The sequence below is a fragment of the Rana temporaria genome, chromosome 3 (genome assembly GCF_905171775.1).
Source record: "Rana temporaria chromosome 3, aRanTem1.1, whole genome shotgun sequence".
NCBI classification, from domain to species: domain Eukaryota; kingdom Metazoa; phylum Chordata; class Amphibia; order Anura; family Ranidae; genus Rana; species Rana temporaria.
In genome coordinates this window covers 364,475,059-364,497,454 of record NC_053491.1, presented here as the reverse complement: position 1 = coordinate 364,497,454, position 22,396 = coordinate 364,475,059, and the positions used below count along the sequence as shown (strand labels likewise).

The following is a 22,396-nucleotide window of genomic DNA, read 5'->3' as shown; positions in this document are numbered from 1 at the left end:
GCGGCCAGGCAACTACCGCACCCCCCCCCCCATGCCACCCTCTCCCCTTCACTAGCCACTAGCCATTCTACTTTATTAGAGTAGAACGGCTGGTACTGGTACTCTTAAAGGCAGTACCAGTGGGGTAGCTAGACATTATTTCACCCAGGGCAAAGAATCAGTTCAGTGCCCCCCCTTATGGGACAAGATTAGGCAGAAGTGAGAAACTCCCAGGCCATAGGTGTTGAGTCAGCTGTCTGTCCCATCCCCCATGCTCCTCTATTGTCCCCCCTGCTCCTCTGGTCCTCCCCTTGCTTCTCTGTTCCCCCCCAGGTGAGCGCCGCGGGGAGAGAGAGGAGGTGAGCGCTGCGGGAAGGGAGAGACAGAGGAGCAGAGGGGGGAGGCGGTCAGCTGTCACTAAAGCCGGCCCACTGAGCCATCGGCCCATCGGGAAACTCCCTGTAGTCCCAATGGCCAGTCCATCCCTGCCAACAGCTGTCTGAAGTTCGCTGTCAGCTGATGTCACTCAGCCAGTCCAGGCTCTGGAGAGATCCTGACTTTAATGTCGGGATTTATCCAGATGTCTGGACCAGCAGCTGGCTCAGTCTCTCAGTGCATCACTGAGAGCCTGAACCTGCTGCTCTTGATCGACTTCTGTTCAACTACCCCAGGGGTCTCCAAACTCTCTAAACAAAGGGCCAGTTTACTGTCCTTCAAACTTAAGGGGGCCACACTTTGGCCAGTGAGAGTAATAAATGTCCTGGCATCAGAGGGACAAAACAATGCCCCATGACTGGTATTAGGGGAGTAATAATGGCCCATCGTTGATATCCATGGGAGGAATAGTGCCCCTTCATTGGTGTAAATGGGAGGAATAGTGCCCCATCATTGGCATCAGTGGGAGGAATAGTGCCCCATCATTGGCATTCGTGAGAGGAATAGTGCCCCATCATTGGCATTAGTGGGAGGAATAGTGCCCCATCATTTGCATCAGTGGGAGGAATAGTGCCCCATCATTGGTGTCAGTGGGAGGAATAGTGCCCCAATGTCAGTCAGTGGCAGGAAATATACCCCACTGTTTCTGACAGTGGAGAGAATAATACCCAAGGGCCCGATGAAAGCAAGCAAAGGGCCCCCAGGCCACAGTTTGGAGACCACTGAACTACCCTATCAGTATATTTTAGCACAATCAAGCTACAGGTATGTCCCTTTGCGCAGCCATGCCATTCTGCCGACGTACATAGTCGTGCGGCGGTCGACAAACATTTTGGCTTTATGTGTACTTCAGCCAGTGGCAATGACTAGTATTATTTAAAAAAATGTTTCTCAACACCAGTCCTCAAGTACCCCCAACAGGTCATGTTTTCAGGATTTCCCTCAGATGAAACAGTTTGTGGTAATTACTAAGGCAGTGAACTTGATCAAATCACCTGTGCAAAATAATGAAAAGCCTGAAAACATGACCTGTTTGGGGGTTGGAGTTGAGAAACTAAATTTTACATCTTTGTGTCTATTGAGGTATATATTTCAATAAAAGTTTTTGTATACAAAGTTCAGCAGAGTATGAGGCCCCTTTCACACTGGGGCGGGAGCCGCGGTGGCGGTATAGCGCCGCTAAAAATAGTGGCGCTATACCGTCGGATTTGCTGCGGGACACCTTGTGTGGATGGAGAAATTTGGTTCTTTTTTTTCCCGCTAAGCCCACTGGGTCAGCTTTAGAATTCCTTTTAAGTTTTCTTATACAAAGGAGGACTTCTTTCATTTTATAATGTTGATCTGATTTTAGGTCACATGAGACATGGTCTGTTTTATCCTAGTTTTGTACAGCGCCATGTAATATATATGCATTTAAAAAAAAAAAAAAAAAAGAAGTGTAGTAATAGTTTATTTTGGGAGTTTTGCTAATCGGGGAATTCCTGTAATAGGTACATGGTATGGTCACTTGTGGATTGTCACTCTTTAGCATGCTGCAAGCAGTAGTGGCTGGTGCTCCAAATTTTGGGGGGGGGGGTGCAAACAAACAAAAACAAAAACAAAATACCGGTACATTAATTGCAGCCACTGTGCCCATCAAATGCAGCTACTGTGCCCGTCAAACGCAGCCACTGTGCCCATCAAACGCAGCCACTGTGCCATCAAGCGCAGCCACTGTGCCATCAAACGCAGCCACTGTACCCATAAATTGACGCCACTGTGCCATCAAACGCAGCTACTGTACTCATCAATTGCTGCCAGTGTGCCCATCAATTGCTGCCACTGTGCTCATCAATTGCCACTACTGTGCCCATCAATTGCCGCTACTGTGCTCATCAATTGCCGCTACTGTGCCCCATCAATTGCTGTCAGTGTGCCCATCAATTGCCGCTACTGTGCCCCATCAATTGCTGTCAGTGTGCCCATCAATTGCCGCTACTGTGCCCCATCAATTGTCACTACTGTGCCCTATCAATTGCCGCTACTGTGCTCCATCAAATGTCGCTAATGTGCCCCATCAAATGCTGCCCCAGTATGTATCCCCCGCCCAGCACTTACCTGTCTCGGGTCACGGCACTGTCCTCCACGCTCCGAGTCCTCAATGTCTTCTCCCGTCCTCTGCTATGATTGGACACCTGATAGGCATCTAATCACAGCGCCTGTCGCTTCAGCCAATCAGGTGACAGGTAACCAGACCCGAGCACCTGATTGGCTGAGAGGTGGGTCAGTGTTAGGGAAGCAATTTATTTGTTTCCCTAACACAACACTAAGTAAACAGCGAACACACAGCATCGCGCCCGCTGTTTACCAATTTTGAAGCCTATTGGAGCTTATGGCTCTAATCAGGACGCCTGTTAGAGCTCACGGCTCTAATCAGGCACTTCCAAAAACACCCCCCGACGCTGTAATTCAGGTGCCCGGCGCCTGACAAGGGGCCGGACACCTGATTTGGGGGCAGCAGCGGCGACCATAGATAGATTCATGGAAAAAATTCATCTATTATTCAGACCTGCAGCAACCAATCAGAATCTAGAAAAATGAATAATAATCAAAGAAATGGGATTTTAAGGGCAATGAAAATAATATACAAAAAAGTATAAGTAAATATAGAAAAATATAATAGTTAATTTACTTTACAATAGTTATGCAAAAGAATTTACAATTGTAACAATCGCTGTAACAAATTAGTTGCATAATGTGTGGACCATGCAGATCCTGAATAAAAACATATACAAAAAATGACAGTACATAAATGCAGAAGATGAATGATGTATTGAACCTCGAAAACCCAATAGGGGTCAAGGGAAAATGCAGACGCGTTTCGACTAGTGAGTTTACACTCAATGTCTTCATCAGGAAAAAGAAAACAGTGTTCAGGTGCATGCGTCTGTCATCTAAAAGAAAAGAGATCCATCCCTCTCCTCCAAAAGGACCCGGCTTGGTCTCCCTCCACACATGGGTGGACGTCCGCAGCAAGGAAAGCTCAGAGTGAATAAACAAAAGTTCATTCTAAACACAAGAAGTTTGTCCCAGGAAGATATTTTTATGCAGAATTGCAGAGTGTATGCCAAATGACCATGAATTGGAAGATCAGGCAGAAATGGCCAGAAGTAGCTGGATGGTCTGATAGCAGACCCATCCGCTGCAGTGTCCAGGAGTGAAACTTTCGCATGCACCTGAACACTGTTTTCTTTTTCCTGATGAAGACATCGAGTGTAAACTCACTAGTCGAAACGCGTCAAAATAAAACAGTCTTCTGCATTTTCCCTTGACCCCTATTGGGTTTTCGAGGTTCAATACATCATTCATCTTCTGCATTTATGTACTGTCATTTTTTGTATATGTTTTTATTCAGGATCTGCATGGTCCACACATTATGCAACTAATTTGTTACAGCGAGTGTTACAATTGTAAAACCTTTTGCATAACTTTTGTAAAGTAAATTAAATATTATATTTTTCTATATTTACTTATACTTTTTTGTATATTATTTTCATTGCCCTTAAAATCCCATTTCTTTGAGGTATTCATTTTTCTATATACTCGGGATGGTGGGAATGCTCATGTCAGTTTGTTGGGAGTAAACCTTTTTCATACCAATCAGAATCTTCCTTACAAACTGATTTTTCTCTTCTCCTGATAATGTTAAATACTGCGGGAAGACATTTTATTGAAGTGCAAATATAAAAATTGTTGAAGGTTATTTTCAATAAAATATTTTTTTTAATACAGATCTAGCGTGCTTGTGTTGTGTTCTAGATGAAAGTATATACAGTGTGTATGAATATATATACAATTATATTATTATTTTACTTCCTGTTCCCAAGAGACACAGCAGGAAGAAGAGATCTCTCTAAAGCAGTGGTCTCAAAGTACCGGCCCGCTGTCCAGAGCTGGCGCCATCTGGTGGTGAGCCGTTGGTATTACAATTTAAGCATTACAAGTTAAACAGCAATTCTAATGTCATTTTACACTATTTTCACTGCCATCTTCTTCCCTCTAATTAGAACCCCCAAACATTATATATATATTTTTTTATCCTAACACCCTAGAGAATAAAATGGTGATCGTTGCAATACTTTCTGTTACGCCGTATTTGCGCAGCGGTCTTACAAGCGCACTTTTTGGGGAAAAAATTACAATTTTTAATAAAAAAATAAGACAACAGTAAAGTTATCCCCATTTTTTTTATATTATGAAAGATAATGTTACGCCGAGTAAATTCATACCCAACATGTCACGCTTCAAAATTGCGTCCGCTTGTGGAATGCCGACAAACTTTTACCCTTTAAAATCTCCATAGGCGACGTTTAAAAAAATCTACAGGTTGCATATTTTAAGTTACAGAGGAGGTCTAGTGCTAGAATTTTTGCTCTCGCTCTACCAATCGTGGCGATACCTCACATGTGTGGTTTGAACACCGTTTACATATGCGGGCGCTGCTCGCGTATGTGTTCGCTTCTGCGCGCAAGCTCGTCGGGACGGGGTGCGTTTTCTGGCTCCTAACTTTTTTAGCTGGTTCCTAGATTCCAAGCAAATTTGTCAAACCCTGACTTACACCAGTGCTGGTGGTAATAATGCGCTCGCTGACACCAGTGCTGGTGGTAATAATGCGCTCGCTGACACCAGTGCTGGGGGTTAATAATGTGTTCGCTGACACCAGTACTGTTGTTTTTGAAGTTTGAAAGTTTGCATGCGGCCCCCCATGGCATATGAAAACTTGTCTTGTGGCCCTCAGGTAATTTGAGTTTGAGACCCCTGCTCTAAAGTGAATGGATATCCTGTTTCCATGTAACAGGTTTATCCATTGGATGTTTTTTGCTCATCTCTTGTTTCGATGACAGTTGAAAATTGTTGGATTCCTCATCACTTTCCAAAACTAAATAAAAAAAATTGGCTTTACATATAATTAAACGCTAAACTACGGGAAAAAATCGAAACAAATCTTGCAGTGGGGCTAGGGGTTAAAAGCTCATTTTGCCTAGAGAGTAACATTAAAAAACACTTTTACTTACCTTATCCCGTGCTTCCCTGGTAGATGCTGCTCACCTCTTTTTGTCTAACTCTGGGTTTTTGGCAGACCCTTTGCATCCTCACTTACAATGCAGGAATTCTGGTCCTGCATTGTCTATAGGTTTAGTATCATTTAATATGAGAAAGGAAATATAAATAAGCATAAAGAATAAAATTATCTAAAATAATAATTTATATTTAAAAAAATGTCCTTATACTCAAAATAGTTACATAAGGTAACCAAACACCTACAGCAGTGGTCTCAAAGTACCGGCCCGCGGGCCATTTGCGGCCCGCGGACCAGTTATAAATGGCCCGCAGGCAGGGCAGAAGTGGGGGGAGCAAAGAGGAAATTTTTTTTTTTTTTTTGTGAGCTGGCGCCATCTGGTAGTGAGCCGTTGGTATTACAAGTTATTACCACCAGATGTGAGCTGGCGCCATCTGGTGGTGGCCGTTGGTATTACAAGTTAAGCATTACAAGTTAAACTGCAATTCTAATGTAATTTTACAATATTTTCACTGCCATCTTCTTCCCTCTAATTAGAACCCCCATACATTATATATATTTTTTATCCTAACACCCTAGAGAATAAAATGGCGATCATTGCAATACTTTCTGTTACGCCGTTATTGCTCTCGCTCTACCAATCGCGGCGATACCTCACATGTGTGGTTTGAACACCGTTTACATATGCGGGCCCTGCTCGCGTATGTGTTCGCTTCTGCTCGCAAGCTCGTCGGGACGGGGTGCGTTTTCTGGCTCCTAACTTTTTTACCTGGCTCCTAGATTCCAAGCAAATTTGTCAAACCCTGACTTACACCAGTGCTGGTGGTAATAATGCGCTCGCTGACACCAGTGCTGGGGGTTAATAATGTGTTCGCTGACACCAGTACTGTTGTTTTTGAAGTTTGAAAGTTTGCATGCGGCCCCCCATGGCATATGAAAACTTGTCTTGTGGCCCTCAGGTAATTTGAGTTTGAGACCCCTGACCTACAGTATGTTTTACCTTCAGGCATTAAGGAGTTAACCCCTTAACAACCGAGATCAAAACAAACCTTAAAGAAGAAGTAAACCTCTGAAGAAAAAACAGAATAAACCTCTGAAGAAAAAACATGCAAGACAAAGGCATAATGAGCTAGTATGCATTGCATACTAGCTCATTATGAAATGCCTTAGAATGATGCCCTGCAGTGCTGACCGCACTCTGCTCCCATGGACGACATCTTTCACCAGAGTCACTTCCGGCGCATGCACGCAGTGACGTCACTCCCGCGCATGCACATGGGTACCGCCGGTCACGGCACGGGTACTGAAGAAACGTCGCAACCAGGCCATTTCTTTAGTGTGCATGTCCTGATGATGTCGGCAGCAGAGCATATCTCCCAAACTGTGCAAGTTTGGGAGATATTTACAGTACCTACAGGAATGCCTTATTATAGGTAGAAGAGGTGTAACAGGGTTTACAACCACTTTAATGCCCACACCCAATTTCGCAACTTTGAAATGTGTCAGTAAAACTGTGCCTATAGCATAGGGTGACCAGACATCCCCGGTTTCAGGGGACAGTCCCTGGATTGAGGACACTGTCCCCGGACCAAGTCTGTCCCCGGTTTTGTCCCCGGATTGGATTTGAATAGGAGCTGAGACAATTTCAAAGACATTCAGTGCAGAATAAAAAAAAAAAATTCTGAATTACACATCTCCACTCCGACGCTCCTACTAGCTTAGGGGGGGGGGGAGTATTTTTCCCATTTTCTGTGCCCCTTTCTGATGATCATGTGCTGGTCGGAGCGGTGGGAATATTTCTTCAGTTTCGGGTGCATGCTCATTCAGCTCCGCTCGCATGTTCTTCTGCCTGGCTCAAGTCCCGGCCAGCCGCCTGCCTGTTTATCTCCTTGCCTTCCCTGGCGGAGTGATCTTCCTTCACTCCCCACCCAGTAGTAGCCGGGGGGCCCGGAGAGTAAGACTTGACAGGCTGTGAGGCGGGCAGAGAGTCGCTGATTGCCACCATCACTAGTAAGAAAAAAAAATATGTCCCCGGATTTCATTTAAAAAATCTGGTCACCTTACACTAGGGACGGCTGCCCTAGGCATGGTGGTATAAAAGGTGGAGGGGCACCCCATGGAGAATTGCTGCCGCTACAACCTGACAGAGGTATTGACAGCAGAATTGACTACTACTGTCAGCATTGAGTGGTAAATGACAAAACCAAATCTGGAGAGGAGAGAGCTGGGAGAAGGTTCGGGCTGTGTTCTCTCTCCCCTCCAGGTTCTCCCTCCTCTCGCTGCCCGTGTTGCGGCACTTCCTAAGTGCTTTTCAGGTGCTTCCGAAGTGCTGCCCATTCATTTCAAAGGCACTGTATACAGCGCTCCCGCACTGCCCCAGTGCGGGTTTTTTTTCCGCTCCAGCAAGCGCACCACACCAGTGTGAAAGCACTCGGCTTTCACACTGGGGGCTTGAGAGAGACTATTTTTAGTGCTAAAACGCCTGAAAAGCACCTTCCGGGTGAAAGGGTCTTGTAATGTGTGTGACACTTCCAGGTATTTATTACCTCTCCCAGAGATCACAGTACTGCCCCAATAATGCCTTCCTCTGCTTTTGTCTCCAGGACAGCACCATCTTTGTTCAGCCATCATGCAGGGTCACCATCTGCGTCCTGGACTGAGATGCCAGTGTTCTGTCGAGAAGTGCACCCCCATCATAGGTGTCCGCAGCCTATGGCATTAGGGTGTGCACACCAAAGCTCAAACACACAGGCGTGTGTAATATACCGTATATGGCAGTGGGCAAGTCAGTAGGGCTTTGTCAGCAGGACAGAGATTGGTGTCAGTGTCTTTATTTGTATTATTATTATTTTACAATTTTATTTTTATTATTTTTTTTTTAAAATATATATATATATATATATATTTTTTAGGATCCCTGTTGGGGGGCTTTGGTGAAATATCAGTGGTCTAAACAGACCCTTGATGTCTATCTTTTGAGACAGAGAAAGGGACTGAGGACAGAGATTTCCCAGTCCCTTTCTCTGCAACCAGGCAGCAGGGGGAATCTGCACAGTACAGGGTGATTATGGTGTGCCCAGGCACACCTTACACCCTATGTGCACACGCCTATGACCCTCATTAAATAGTGCCCGCGCATTTGCAGAGTTACCGATCAGCTGGAGTGACGTGCCAGGGCGCATGCGCACATCGTATGAGGTATCTCTCGATGGGAGACACCATTTCACGGGCACAATTGAAATCTATACAAACAGCGGGGGGGAAACCGTTGTTCTCACATTGTGTCTCACGGTTGCGGGCGGCTTTACAGTGTGCTGATGATCCGGTTTGCCCGCTGTTTGTATAGGTTTAAATTGTGGCTGTGAAATGGCATCACCCATTGAGAGATACCACCTACGATGTGCGCATCCGCCATGGTTACGTCAGCCCAGCTGACCGGTGATCTGCCGTGCTGGTTCCAGCTATCTTGGAAGTTCCAGCGCATGCGCAATCTGATGTGCTGAGACGGTTCCAGATAACGGGGAAGTTCCTTGGAAGTCTGCGCAGGCGCAAACTTGCTGACAGAAATCTCCGAACCTCGGCCGGCATCCAGGACGACGTGGATTTCGAGGTAAGTGACCAGTCGGCCTCACGTCCTTGCTTCGCTCGGCCTCCTGGCTCTTTTTTTAACATCCTCCAATCCACGGGGATGTTAAAGAATGAGCCTGGATGCCGGTGTACTGTCACAGTTTGCTGCCTATCGTAGAATGCTGCGGAAGTCACGTGGCCGCCAACTACGCATGCGCGATGCGTTCCAAACGCAAGTGCGATGCGTTCCAATGGATTTACGACAGTACACACCAGCGAACCCGGCATTCAGGGCGACGTGGATTTAGAGGAAAGTGGCCAGTCGGCCTCACGTCCTCGCTTCCCTCGGACGGCTCGCTCTGCTCGATCTGCCTCCTGGCTTTTTTTTTAACATCCTCCAATCCACTGGGATGTTAAGGAAAGAGCCTGGATGCCGACCGAGGTTTCACTGGTGTGTACTGTCGTGAATCCATTGGAACGCATCGCATTTGCGTTTGGAACGCATCGCGCATGCGCAGTTGGCCGCCACGTGACTTCCGGAGCATTGTACGATAGGCAGCAAACTGTGACAATACACCGGGGGGGGTTAGGAGATTTCCGTCGGGAAGTTTGCGCCTGCGCAGACTTCCAAGGAACTTCCCCGTTAAGGGAACATAGAGGACAAGTCACCGGCAAATCAGTAGTTGTGCTATGACATACGGCGCATTAATCCGGGGCACTATTCGATGGGGGGGGCACTTATCGACAGAACACCCCTTTACAGGTGACCTGATTTGTAAATCCTGCTGCCTGTGCATTTCTCTTGGCTGTTTTCACAAACGTCTGACACAGATCAGCCCCCACTGCAGCCTCTCACCTTGTAACTTACTACAAAGTTACATTGTTGCAGTCTGATGATTGGGGGACAGGAGGAGGTTGATCAGTGTGTGTGATTCCCTGGGGTCAGTGCTATAAGAATATATGAGGGTCGTTCTATATACAGTAGAGGTGTCAGTGTGTGTGATTCCCTGGGGTCAGTGCTATAAGAATATATGAGGGTCGTTCTATATACAGTAGAGGTGTCAGTGTGTGTGATTCCCTGGGGTCAGTGCTATAAGAATATATGAGGGTTGTTCTATATACAGTAGAGGTGTCAGTGTGTGTGATTCCCTGGGGTCAGTGCTATAAGAATATATGAGGGTCGTTCTATATACAGTAGAGGTGTCAGTGTGTGTGATTCCCTGGGGTCAGTACTATAAGAATATATGAGGGTCGTTCTATATACTGTAGAGGTGTCAGTGTGTGTGATTCCCTGGGGTCAGTGCTATAAGAATATATGAGGGTTGTTCTATATACTGTAGAGGTGTCAGTGTGTGTGATTCCCTGGGGTCAGTGCTATAAGAATATATGAGGGTCGTTCTATATACTGTAGAGGTGTCAGTGTGTGTGATTCCCTGGGGTCAGTGCTATAAGAATATATGAGGGTCGTTCTATATACTGTAGAGGTGTCAGTGTGTGTGATTCCCTGGGGTCAGTGCTATAAGAATATATGAGGGTTGTTCTATATACAGTAGAGGTGTCAGTGACGTGTGCAGAGAGATCCTGCAGAGGCAGTAGCGGAGTACAGCGGTGTTTGGAGTTTCGGTTTCTATTCCTGGCCGTGATGATGATGATCCGCCCTCTGCTGTTCTCTGTCACCCCGGACACACACACACATACACACACACATACACACACAGGAAGAGATCGCAGGGCCCAGATAGCAGGCACACGCAGAATTAGGGGCCCCGGGCATCAAATTAAATTAGGGGCCCCAGAGATCGAGCTGAATTAGGGGCCCCACCCAGTGATCGGGCTGTATCAGGACCATGTCGGACCCCGCAGTCACCGCCTATCTGACCAAGCTGCTTTGTGTGCACGGCGGCCGGCTGGAGAGAAATCGTCTGCCCGATCTCCTGAGTCTCCCGGAGGAGCAGATCGAACAGATCCTACAGGATGAGCCGCTCAGGTTCCCGCAGAGCTCCGAACTGGTCCTGGCCCGGACCCCCCTGAGGATCTGTACCCGATACCTGAGACCTGGGGACCAGGAGGACGAGGAGGGGTGCCCAAGATTGCACCTGTGCCGACACTACCTGAGGGGCCAGTGTCCCCCCGACCGGAGGTAGGTGCAGGGGCCACAGGGGGGTCACTGGGGTAAGAGGATGCGTAAAGAGGTATTGGGGTAAGATGGGGGCATACTAAAAAGAATGACAGAAAGGAATGCCTATAGAGATTTTAACAGGGAGATGGAATGCCCATAGCGAATAATGGGACAAAGTGGATGTAGTTAGAGGTATTGGGGTTTTAAAAGATGGATGTAGAGGTGTTGGGGTAAGAGAAGATGGATGTAGAGGTATTGGGGTAAGAGAGGATGGATGTAGAGGTGTTGGGGTAAGAGAGGATGGATGTAGAGGTATTGGGGTAGGAGAGGATGGATGTAGAGGTATTGGGGTAAGAGAAGATGGATGCAGAGGCATTCGGGTAAGAGAGGATGGATGTAGGTGGTATTGGGGTAAGAGAAGATGGATGTAGAGGTATTGGGGTAAGAGAAGATGGATGTAGAGGTATTGGGGTAAGAGAAGATGGATGTAGAGGTATTGGGGTAAGAGAAGATGGATGTAGAGGTATTGGGGTAAGAGAAGATGGATGTAGAGGTGTTGGGGTAAGAGAGGACGGATGTAGAGGTGTTGGGGTAAGAGAAGATGGATGTAGAGGTATTGGGGTAAGAGAGGATGAATGTAGAGGTATTGGGGTAAGAGAAGATGGATGTAGAGGTGTTGGGGTAAGAGAGGATGGATGTAGAGGTATTGGGGTAAGAGAAGATGGATGTAGAGGTATTGGGGTAAGAGAAGATGGATGTAGAGGTATTGGGGTAAGAGAAGATGGATGTAGAGGTGTTGGGGTAAGAGAAGATGGATGTAGAGGTATTGGGGTAAGAGAAGATGGATGTAGAGGTGTTGGGGTAAGAGAAGATGGATGTAGAGGTATTGGGGTAAGAGAAGATGGATGTAGAGGTGTTGGGGTAAGAGAGGATGGATGTTGAGGTGTTGGGGTAAAAGAGGATGGATGTAGAGGTGTTGGGGGTAAGAGAATATGGATGTAGAGGTATTGGGGTAAGAGAGGATGGATGTAGAGGTATTGGGGTAAAAGAGGATGGATGTAGAGGTATTGGGGCAAGAGAGGATGGATGTAGAGGTATTGGGCAAGAGAGGAGGGGAATAGAGTATTAGGGTATCAGAGGATGGGTATAGAGTTATTGGGTAAGAGATGATGGGTCTAGAGGTATTGGGAGGATGGGTATATAGTATTGGGGTAGGAAAGGATGGGTCTAGCGATATTAGGTAAGAGAAGATGGGTATAGTGTATTGGGGTAGGAAAGGATGGGTCTAGCGATATTAGGTAAGAGAAGATGGGTATAGAGATTTAGGGGTAAAAAAGGATGGCTATAGAGGTGTGAGGTAGTACAGGATGGATCTATGGGTATTGAGGTAAGAGAGGATAAGTCTAGAATAGGGTTGCACCGATACTGGTATCGGTGCAGATACTAAGCAATTGCACGAGTACCCCTACTCATGCAAATGCTCCGAAACCTTTGCTGTGCAATTTGAACCCATATAAAATGAATGGGATCAAATCGCACTGTTAAGATGAGCATGTGATTTGTACAGGAATGCAGTGCGATTCCTGTCCGAATCACATGCGATTTCCCCCCTTGTCATAGTGACTTGGTTCAGACAGGAACGATATGGGGAACCGCATGCGATTTACACAGCAATCTCCCCGCATTCCTGTTCAAATCAAATTCGATTTTTTGCAGTGCATTCATTTTGTATGGGCTTAAATCGCACTGCAAATATATTGAAAATTGGTACAGGTGAGTACTTGAGCACAAGTATGGGTACTCGTACTCCCTTATAAAAAAACATTATCGGTGCAACCCTAGTCTAGAGGTACTGGGCAAGAGAGGATGAGTATAGAGGTATTGGGGTAGTAGAGGATGGATCTAGAGGTATTCAGTAGTAGAGGATGGGTCTTGGGTTTTTAGGTATGAGAGGTAAGGTCTAGACTAGGTATTGGGGTGAGAGGAAGGGTATACAGATATTGAGGTAGTAGAGGATGGGTCTAGAGGTATTAGGTGAGAGAGGATGGGTGTAGAGGTATTGGGGTAAAATAGGATGGGAGAGGTATTGGAGTACAAGAGGATGGGTATAGTGCTATGGAGTAGTAGAGAATGGATCTAGAGGTATTGGGTAAGAGAAGATGGATCTAGAGGTATTGGGTAAGAGAAAATGGGTCTAGAGGTGTGAGTAAGACAGGAGGGGTCTAGAGTTATTGAGGTAAGAAAGGAGGGGTCTAATTTTATTGGGGCAAGAGTGGATGGGTATTGAGGTAGTAGAGGATGGGCCTTGAGATATTATATAAGAGAGGGTGAGTATAAAGTTATTGGAGTAAAAGAGGATACGTATAGAGATATGGGGTGGTAGAGGATGGATGCAGAGGTATTGGGTAAAAGAGGATAAGTATAGAGATATGGGGCCAAATTCAGATAGAGATACGACGGCGTATCTCCTGGTACGACGGCGTATCTCCTGATACGCCGTCGTATCTCTGAGTTCCGTCCGTCGTATCTATGCGACTGATTCATAGAATCAGGTTACGCATAGATCTCCCTAAGATCCGCCAGGTGTAAGTGACTTATACCATCGGATCTTATGGCCCGTACACACGATCCGAATATCGGACGAAAACGATCGTCCGATGAAGAATCGTACGATTTTCGGATCGTGTGTACACTACTTTCGAGAGCCGATCACGACCGTTCATCCGATATTTTTCGATCGGACATGCACGAAAATTTTCCTCGTACGATGTAAGATCGTACGATTTTCGTTTAGTCAGTACAGTTGTCGTCCGACAATACAGTACAAATTCATTACAACACATGACATCACTTCCGATTATTTTTTTCGGTCGCACGAGAATTTTTGGGACTTTATCAACCTATTTTATTTTACTTGCGACTATTAAGCGAAAAAAGTCGTACGATCCGTCGTACGATATTCGGATCGTGTGTACGGGCCATTAGGCTGCAATCTCACGCTGGCCACTAGGTGGCGCTTCCGTTTGTATATGCGACAAATATGCAAATGAGGATTTCCGCCGATTCAGAAACGAACGACCGCCCAGCGCATTTTTTTTACGTCGTTTGCGTTCGGCTTTTTCCGGTGTATAGTTACCCCTGCTATATGAGGGGTAGCTAATGTTAAGTATGGCCGTCGTTTCCGCGCAGAGTTTTGAATTTTTTACGTCGTTTGCGTAAGTCGTTCGCGAATACGGATGGACGTAATTTACGTTCACGTCGAAACCAATGACGTCCTTGCGACGTCATTTAGAGCAATGCACACTGGGATATTTTACGGAGGGCGCATGCGCCGTTCAACTAAAACGTCAAAAACGCGGGGTCAGCATAAATTTTAATAAAACACGCCCCATTTGAATTACGCGGCCTTACGCCGCAACACATACGCTACGCCGCTCTAACTAAGGGCGAAAGTTCTTTGTGAATAAAGAACTTGCGCCCAAAGTTAGAGCGGCGTAACGTATCAGAGATATGTTACGTCGGCCGGACAGATTGCGTCCGCTCGTGGAATGCCGACAAACTTTTACACTTTAAAATCTTCATAGGCGACGTTTAAAAAAATCTACAGGTTGCATGTTTTGAGTTACAGAGGAGGTCTAGGGCTAGAATTATTGCTCTTGCTCTACCAATCACAGCGATACCTCACATGTGTGGTTTGAACACCGTTTACATATGCAGGCGCTGCTCACGTATGTGTTCTCTTCTGCGCGCAAGCTCGTCGGGACGGGGTGCGTTTTCTGGCTCCTAACTTTTTTAGCTGGCTCCTAGATTCCAAGCAAATTTGTCAAACCCTGGGTGGTAGAGGATAATCCTAGATGTAGTGGGTAAGAGAAGATGGGTCTAATGATTTAAGAGTAAGATTGTTTTCAAAGCTCTCAAAATTGATCTTGGGAGACCTGAACTGATTTTCAGAAATCACCTGGGATCTGTCTAGGAGGGGATCACTTTGTGTTTGTGAGACTATTTTGCCCTTTGTGGTGGGCTCATAAATTTCCTCTAGGTGAAATCACCCCACCCTTGGGGGTGGATCCATGTTTTCCCTTGGGGGTGGATCCATGTTTTCCCTTGGGGGTGGATCCATGTTTCCCCTTGGGGGTGGATCCATGTTTCCCCTTGGGGGTGGATCCATGTTTTCCCTTGGGGGTGGATCCATGTTTTCCCTTGGGGGTGGATCCATGTTTCCCCTTTGGGTGGATCCATGTTTTCCCTTGGGGGTGGATCCATGTTTTCCCTTGGGGGTGGATCCATGTATCCCCTTTGGGTGGGTTCTTGTTTAACCCGCTGGGTGAAATCCCATTTACCTTCAAACATCATTTTCTATGAACTCATTTCCACCCGGGATCAGAGTTTATCACTTTTTCTCATTTCAGGCCTCGCTGCAGATTCTCTCACAATGTTGAATCTGAGCACAATCGTGCCGTGTTAAGAGACAACGAGCTGAGCGGACTGAATGAGGATGAGATCAAAGTTCTGCTGTTCCAGAATGACAACCAGTTGCTGCCAGAGGTGAGTCTGAGATACCCCCCACTGCCACCATTGTGCCCACCAGTCCCATAGGGTAAATGAGCTTTACTGCTGTCCCCTATAGAAAGAAGGAAGGCTAAGACCTCATCTACAAGACTTTTACCAAGGGTTGGATTTCCATTACTGGAGAAGGGAGGGACCTTGTGCTAGGACTATCCATTTAACTAGAATATTTTTTATTTCTTTATTATTGGTTTATTACTGGTATTATTATTATTGGTACTGATATAGCACTCAATTTACGCAGCATTTTACATATTATACATTCACATCAGTCCCCGCCCTCAAGGAGCTTACAACCTAAGGTCCCTAACTCACATCCATACACATACTAGGGATAATTTAGACCAGAGCCAATCAGGGCCGTCTTAAAGTGGAGCTCCACCCTATTTCAAGACATGAGCTTATTCATACTGCTGCCTGTGATACAAGTTAAAACGGAAGTGTTTTTTTTTTCAATCTGTACAATACCTTTGTTTTCACATCGCTTTCTGTCTGTACAATCTGCGGGTATTCTGCGGATAGTGCGTCACGTCCCGTAACCGCAGTGTGCCCTGGAAGCTTCTGTCATAGCTCCCAATATTCATTGCGGAGCCTTGCTATCAGCTATCGCGGGATTTCGTATGCCGGAAGTGCTGCAGTCTCTCCCGTACTGAGCTATGCTTTGGTATGTGGCTGTGGTTGTGTTTACATCACAACGGGGCTGTAACTTTTGAAAACGACCCCGCCCGTTGTGTTGGCAACACGGAAGTTGACGTCCCTGCTCGCCGTTACGACCGAGCATGCGCGGGAGCGAGCGGTGAATGCTGGGAGATCAGCATTCACCGCAACAAGGGTATGGGTGCTTGTGGGCTTCTTATGCCCACAAGCAAAATGAAAACCGCGGTACTTGTAGAATATAACTAATCATTCTAGACAAAATTGGAAAGCAGAGGACTTTACACAGCTAACCAGTGAGTACTGTTTGAGCATGCTATAAGCAAATGAATGGCCAAAAAAACAAAACACGTATGGCCGTGGGAGATCCGCTTTAATAACATCATGGTAATGCTCTGGGGCCCCCTACAATGGAGACAGCACAGGTAAACAGACATCAATGCCTCCCCAGCACTATGGCCCTTCTATGCCCTAGAATATTCCCCCAGCACTCTGATCCCTCTACACCCCAGATATCCCCCCAGCACTCTGACCCCTCTACACCCCATACATATTTCCCCCCAGCACTCTGACACCTCTACACCCCAGATATCCCCCCAGCACTCTGACCCCTCTACACCCCATATTTCCCCCCAGCACTCTGACCCCTCTACAACCCAGATATCCCCCCAGCACTCTGACCCCTCTACACCCCAGATATCCCCCCAGCACTCTGAACCCTCTACACACCAGATTTTCTACCAGGACTCTGACCCCTCTACACCCTAGCTATCCCCCCAGCACTCCCACCCCTCTACACCCCAGATATCCCACCAGGACTCTGACCCCTCTACACCCCAGATATTCCCCCCAGGACTCTGACCCCTCTACACCCCAGATATCCCCCAGCACTCTGACCCCTCTACACCCCAGATATTCCCCCCATTACTCTGACCCCTCTACACCAGTAGTGTATTAAGGTTTTGTGCTGCCCTAGGCCTGACTAAACTCGTGCACCCCCTAATTTAAATATGACCCACTCCTTCCTGTCAAGGCCACACCCCTTGCTATTTAAGACCCGCCCTTCCCTTACTCAATCCAAAATGAAAAAAAAAAAGTGTTTCTATAATTCTACTTTAGGCACAACATTTCTGATAATTTTATGGAGAGTAATAAGAAGATATAACCATGCCAATGGTGCAGCAGAAAATACATAGCACAGTGAGGAAGGTTTGTGGTCCAGGATGATAGCGTAGTCAAAATTAGAAGCTCCGTCCCCCCCACAGTTGTGGAATGCCAGCCGCCCACATACCGGAAGCAGTGCGGCCACTTTATGGGGGCACTAGACTAATTTGCCTCTCTGCCCAGTCCGCCCCATAAGACTGGCGCTACACTAACAGTGTAGCGCAAGCCGGCGGGGACTCTTTCCGTGCTGCCCCCCTGCAACGTGCTGCCCTAGGCCTGGGTGTTGTTGGCATAGGCCAGGATACAGTGCTGCTCTACACCCCAGATATCCCCCCCAGCACTCTGACCCCTCTACACCCCAGATATCCCCCCAGCACTCTGACCCCTCTACACCCCAGATATCCCCCCAGCACTCTGACCCCTCTACACCCCAGATATCCCCCCAGCACTCTGACCCCTCTACACCCCAGATATCCCCCCAGCACTCTGACCCCTCTACACCCCAGATATCCCCCCAGCCCTCTAACCCCTCTACACCCCAGATATCCCCCCAGAACTCTAACCCCTCTACGCCCCAGATATCCCCCCAGCATTCTGACCCCTCTACACCCCAGATATCCCCTAGCACTCTGACCCCTCTACACGCAAGATATCCCCCCAGAACTCTGACCCCTCTACACCCTAGATATTTCCCCCAGCACTATAACCATATACCATAAGATACCCCTTGTATTGTGACCCCACTACATCCCTAATACCCCCTACACCCCTGTTACCTCTCTACATCCCTGATACCTCTAGCACTATAGCTACCCCCTATACACCCAGATCCTCCCTCAGCATTGTTTTCCCCCATACACCCTTGATATCCCCCAGCACCATTATTCCATCCATGTAGTATTTTCCAGTGGAGATACAGTGCATGTAAACTTTTGGCTCTGTGCCCAACTCCAGCACTACACTCACCAATGCCAATCAAGCAGGCAGGAGGGGCTGAGGAGGGAGCATCCCTCCGGTCATCCCAAGCCTTTCGGTGTAAACAGTGCTGGACAGCTGGGCTCACCATGACACCATCCACAATGCTCCTACCCCGCAGCCTTAGAGTTCCGAGCATTCAAGCTGTATGGGGCGGGGTCAGAGCATCACTGGCGCTCTGGCCCTGCCCCTCCCTGTTTGCTGTAAAAATAATAGTTATCGTTTTGCCAGCCTGCCTCCCCTGTGTATCTTTCACTCTCAGTGCCATAATGGGGCCCCCAATTTCGGGGCAGCGTGGGCTCAAGGACCAGCTGCTTTGGGGAAAGTGCAGGGGCCCCCCATGCATCTGGGGCCCCTGAGCAGTGCCCAGGTGTGCCCTCTCCATAAGACAGCCCTGGAGCCAATAAACCTACCAGCATGTTTTTGGAGTGTGGGAGGAAACCCATGCAGGCCCAAAGAGAACATGCAAACTCCAGGCAGGTAGTGCCATGGTTAGAATTAAAACTGACGACCCTAAGTGCTGCGGAAGTACTAACCACTTAGCGACTGCTGCCAAGTGATTTTGTGGTTCATAATTGGCTAAAGGCTGGTACACACTGGCCATATATCGTTTCATTCATTAGAAACATTCGGCCAGTGTGTTAAGCAGCCTGTCTGATAGAACCCGGCCTAATGTCAGGCTTCTGATGAACGGGCATGCAGGAAAACCAGCGGCCAACTGGCATCCGATCTTCACTGGCATCCAATGTCTGCGAGTGCTGACCAGTGTGTTCTGGGTGGGGGGGCAGCAGATCAGCCCAGATTCTTCTCTTCTCAGGTCTCTCGTCAGCGTTCCTGGCCCCTCCCTGCTGCTAGGTGCCCACACAGCAAGCAGCTTGCTATGGGGGCACCTTAGCTGAACCGCATGTGTCCATTTATACACAGATCCACAGATACACAGATCCACAACTAAGCCCCACCCCTCTCTATCCTCATTGGCTCACTGGTTTTTGATTGACATTGGCTTCCGCTGCTGTCTCAGCCAATAAGGAGGGAGAGTCCCCGACAGCCGAGTCTCTCGTGCAACATCGCTGGATTGAGATAGGCATCAGGTATGTATTAGGGGGGGCTGAAGGGGCTGCTGCACACCAAAGTTTTTTGATCTTCATGCATAGATCAAAAAACCTTTACAACCACTTTAATTATCATGATTGCCTTTTCCCTCTTTTAGCCTTACTGGGCTTAAAAGTAAATATCTCCGACCTACTCTGGTGCTCCCAAAAACTAAGACCGGCCTTAATGGCCCCAACACTCTCTCAGGCATTCAAGCTTTGGGATGACTTGCGCAAATCTCCTGCGATAATCTCCGATATGCGACCTTTAGCTAATCTGTTTCAGATTTCTCTCTTTAATCCAAATAGAGACTCTACGATTTTTAGATGGTGGATGGACAAGGGACTTTATAGGATTGGACACTTTCTTTCCCCAGTGGGCCTGATCTCATTGGCACACTGTGTGGGATCCTTAGGTATGCCGGACTCTGAAAATGATAGATATTCCCGGATATCCCATTTTATTACATCAATTTGGAAAAATAAACCAAATCCCCCTGAGTTCACCCATTACGAAAGATGGTGCATTAGCACTAATGAACAGAGAGGTGGCATTTCTATTGTATATAACTCACTTTCGGAACCTACTTCCAAATTTTCTTACATGGAGGCGTGGGAGAAAGATCTACGGATATCCTGGACTCTGGAGAAGTGGCATGAGGTAGGATCGAGATCTTCTAAAGGTCTTATTAATATCTCTTTGATTGAAGCTAACCTTAAAGTATTAATGAGGTGGTACTTGGTCCCTTCCAGACTAGCAGCTATGTTTCCAACCACATCTCCATTGTGTTTCCGAAGTTGTCAAGCCCAGGGTTCCATGTTGCACATATGGTGGGAATGCCCAAAAATCAGGGGATTCTGGAACAAAATGTTTTCTTTCATCAGGAAGGTAACCGGTGTACCGGTTGAAAAATCTCCCCTAATAGCATTACTAGGGGTCGGCGTACCCCAAGCATCTAAATATACTCAAAGATTAGTAGCCTTCATGCTCACAGGTGCCAAAATTACGTTGGCGGGTGCCTGGAAACAACCGACTGTCTCTGTCCAGATGGCCAAGAGGAAAATCTCTTGGATCATGCACCAGGAGAAGATGGTCAGTTCAATACTCAATTCTTACAAAACCTTTGAGGCGGTATGGGAACCCTGGGCTAGACATATAGGTTTACCTATGATATAAAGATGAGAGAGGGTGGAGTTCCTCCACCTTATCCTTGGTCTTCTGCTCTTGTTATTTACAGGGATTGTGGCCCGGTCAGTATAGTCCGTAGCTGGCAACATCAACCTATACTCTTTCTTTCTTTTCCTTTCTAGGTCTCTTTGACCCTTTACCTTCTTTCTTTCTTTTTTCCTTCTTTCAGGTACATCTTCATATAGATTTGAAGATAAAGTAGTCAGTTTAACTTTAATGATTACATCAGAGAATTTTTTGTCTTTCTTATATTTTTTCTTTTTTCTTTATTGCCGTAAAGTACCACTGGAGATTACTGCTCATTTACTATGTTTTCTTCTGTAACTCTCCAGCCCTCACTGAAAATGTGATTGTGCGTTAGGATATTCCTTACTCTGGGATTTGCCCACGACTCCGGAAAATTCAGTTATTCCGGGCCTGGGGGTTCATTTTCACTTTTGATGAGCACATCTAATGAGTTTAACGTATTCACTGATTCTTAGGCACAGTGTGAACCCATTGAGGGTGCCGGGAATACAGTCATTATTAGGTGCTATTCTCTTTTTTATTTTATAAATATTAACTTATTTCCTTATTTATTTGTCTTTACCCGTTTTTCCCTTTTTCTTCCCTTTGAACAATGCAAGTTCGGGGGTGGGGAAAAGTGGGGGAAAAAATTACCTTGTTCTACGCATAGTGTTGTCTTTGCTCTAAAATGATTTGAAGATTTTCCTCTGTATTGTATGTATATCATTCGGCCCCAGGCTATTCTGGTGGCTCTTGCAATGTACTGCACTGCTTTTCAATAAATTTCTTTAAAAAAAAAAAAAAAAAAAAAAAGTAAATATCTCCCCTTTTTTTTATAAATCACAGGGAGAACTGCCTGAAGATCCCCTTTTATGTAGGTGCTTAGATGATTCTGATTGGTCCTCTGGAATGCAAACTCCCCTTTCTAATGCCGCATACACACCATCACTTTATGTGATGAAAAAAAACGACACTTTCTGTGAAGTAAAAAATGACGTTTTTGAAACTTCAATTTTCAAAGACGAAGTTGCCTACACACCATCGTTTTCTCACAATGATCTTGCAAAGTGAGGTTACGTTCCACCACGTTTTACCATTGAAGCTTGCTTCATAAGTAGCTTCTGGGCATGCGTGGATGAAAAAACGTCTTAGAAAACGACGTTTTTTGCTACACACGGTCAATTTCTGTGAAGTAAAAAGTGCACTTTTGAAAAACGACACATAAAATTGAAGCATGCTTGAATTTTTTTTGGTCGTTTTTTACAAGACATAAAACTACGTTTTCCCCCACACACAGTCAATTAAAGTGACGTTTTTAAAAACTTCAATTTTTTTCATCACATAAAGTGATGGTGTGTACGCGGCATAAGGCCTGTAGGCAGTTTATTCTGCTGTGCCTTTGTGTCTTTTTCAATGAAAGTTTCAGTACAGTTTCCCCTGAGGTTCCAGTACAAAGTCTGGCCTTTAGCACAGGGTGTGTCCTTATCTGCCAGCTCACCATATAGATATGCTTTTGAGTGTTTGTCAGCTGCTATTCTGAAAATGTTACTCTTGTTTTCATTTTTTTTTTTTTTTTTTACTGTGGAAAGTGT

The 22,396-nt window shown here is 46.3% G+C and overlaps 1 protein-coding gene across 1 annotated transcript in view; it reads left to right on the top strand.

The window, feature by feature from the left end:
• The first annotated feature begins 10,699 nt into the window (after positions 1–10,699).
• The window catches only part of LOC120932740 (protein mono-ADP-ribosyltransferase PARP12-like), an 85,614-nt gene continuing 73,917 nt past the window's right edge, over positions 10,700–22,396 (top strand). Inside the window, exons 1-2 of the mRNA XM_040345391.1 lie at positions 10,700–11,180; positions 15,569–15,704. Of these exons, the coding sequence (XP_040201325.1) occupies positions 10,888–11,180; positions 15,569–15,704 (429 nt within the window). The 5' untranslated portion in view covers positions 10,700–10,887. The remainder of the gene's footprint in view (positions 11,181–15,568; positions 15,705–22,396) is intronic.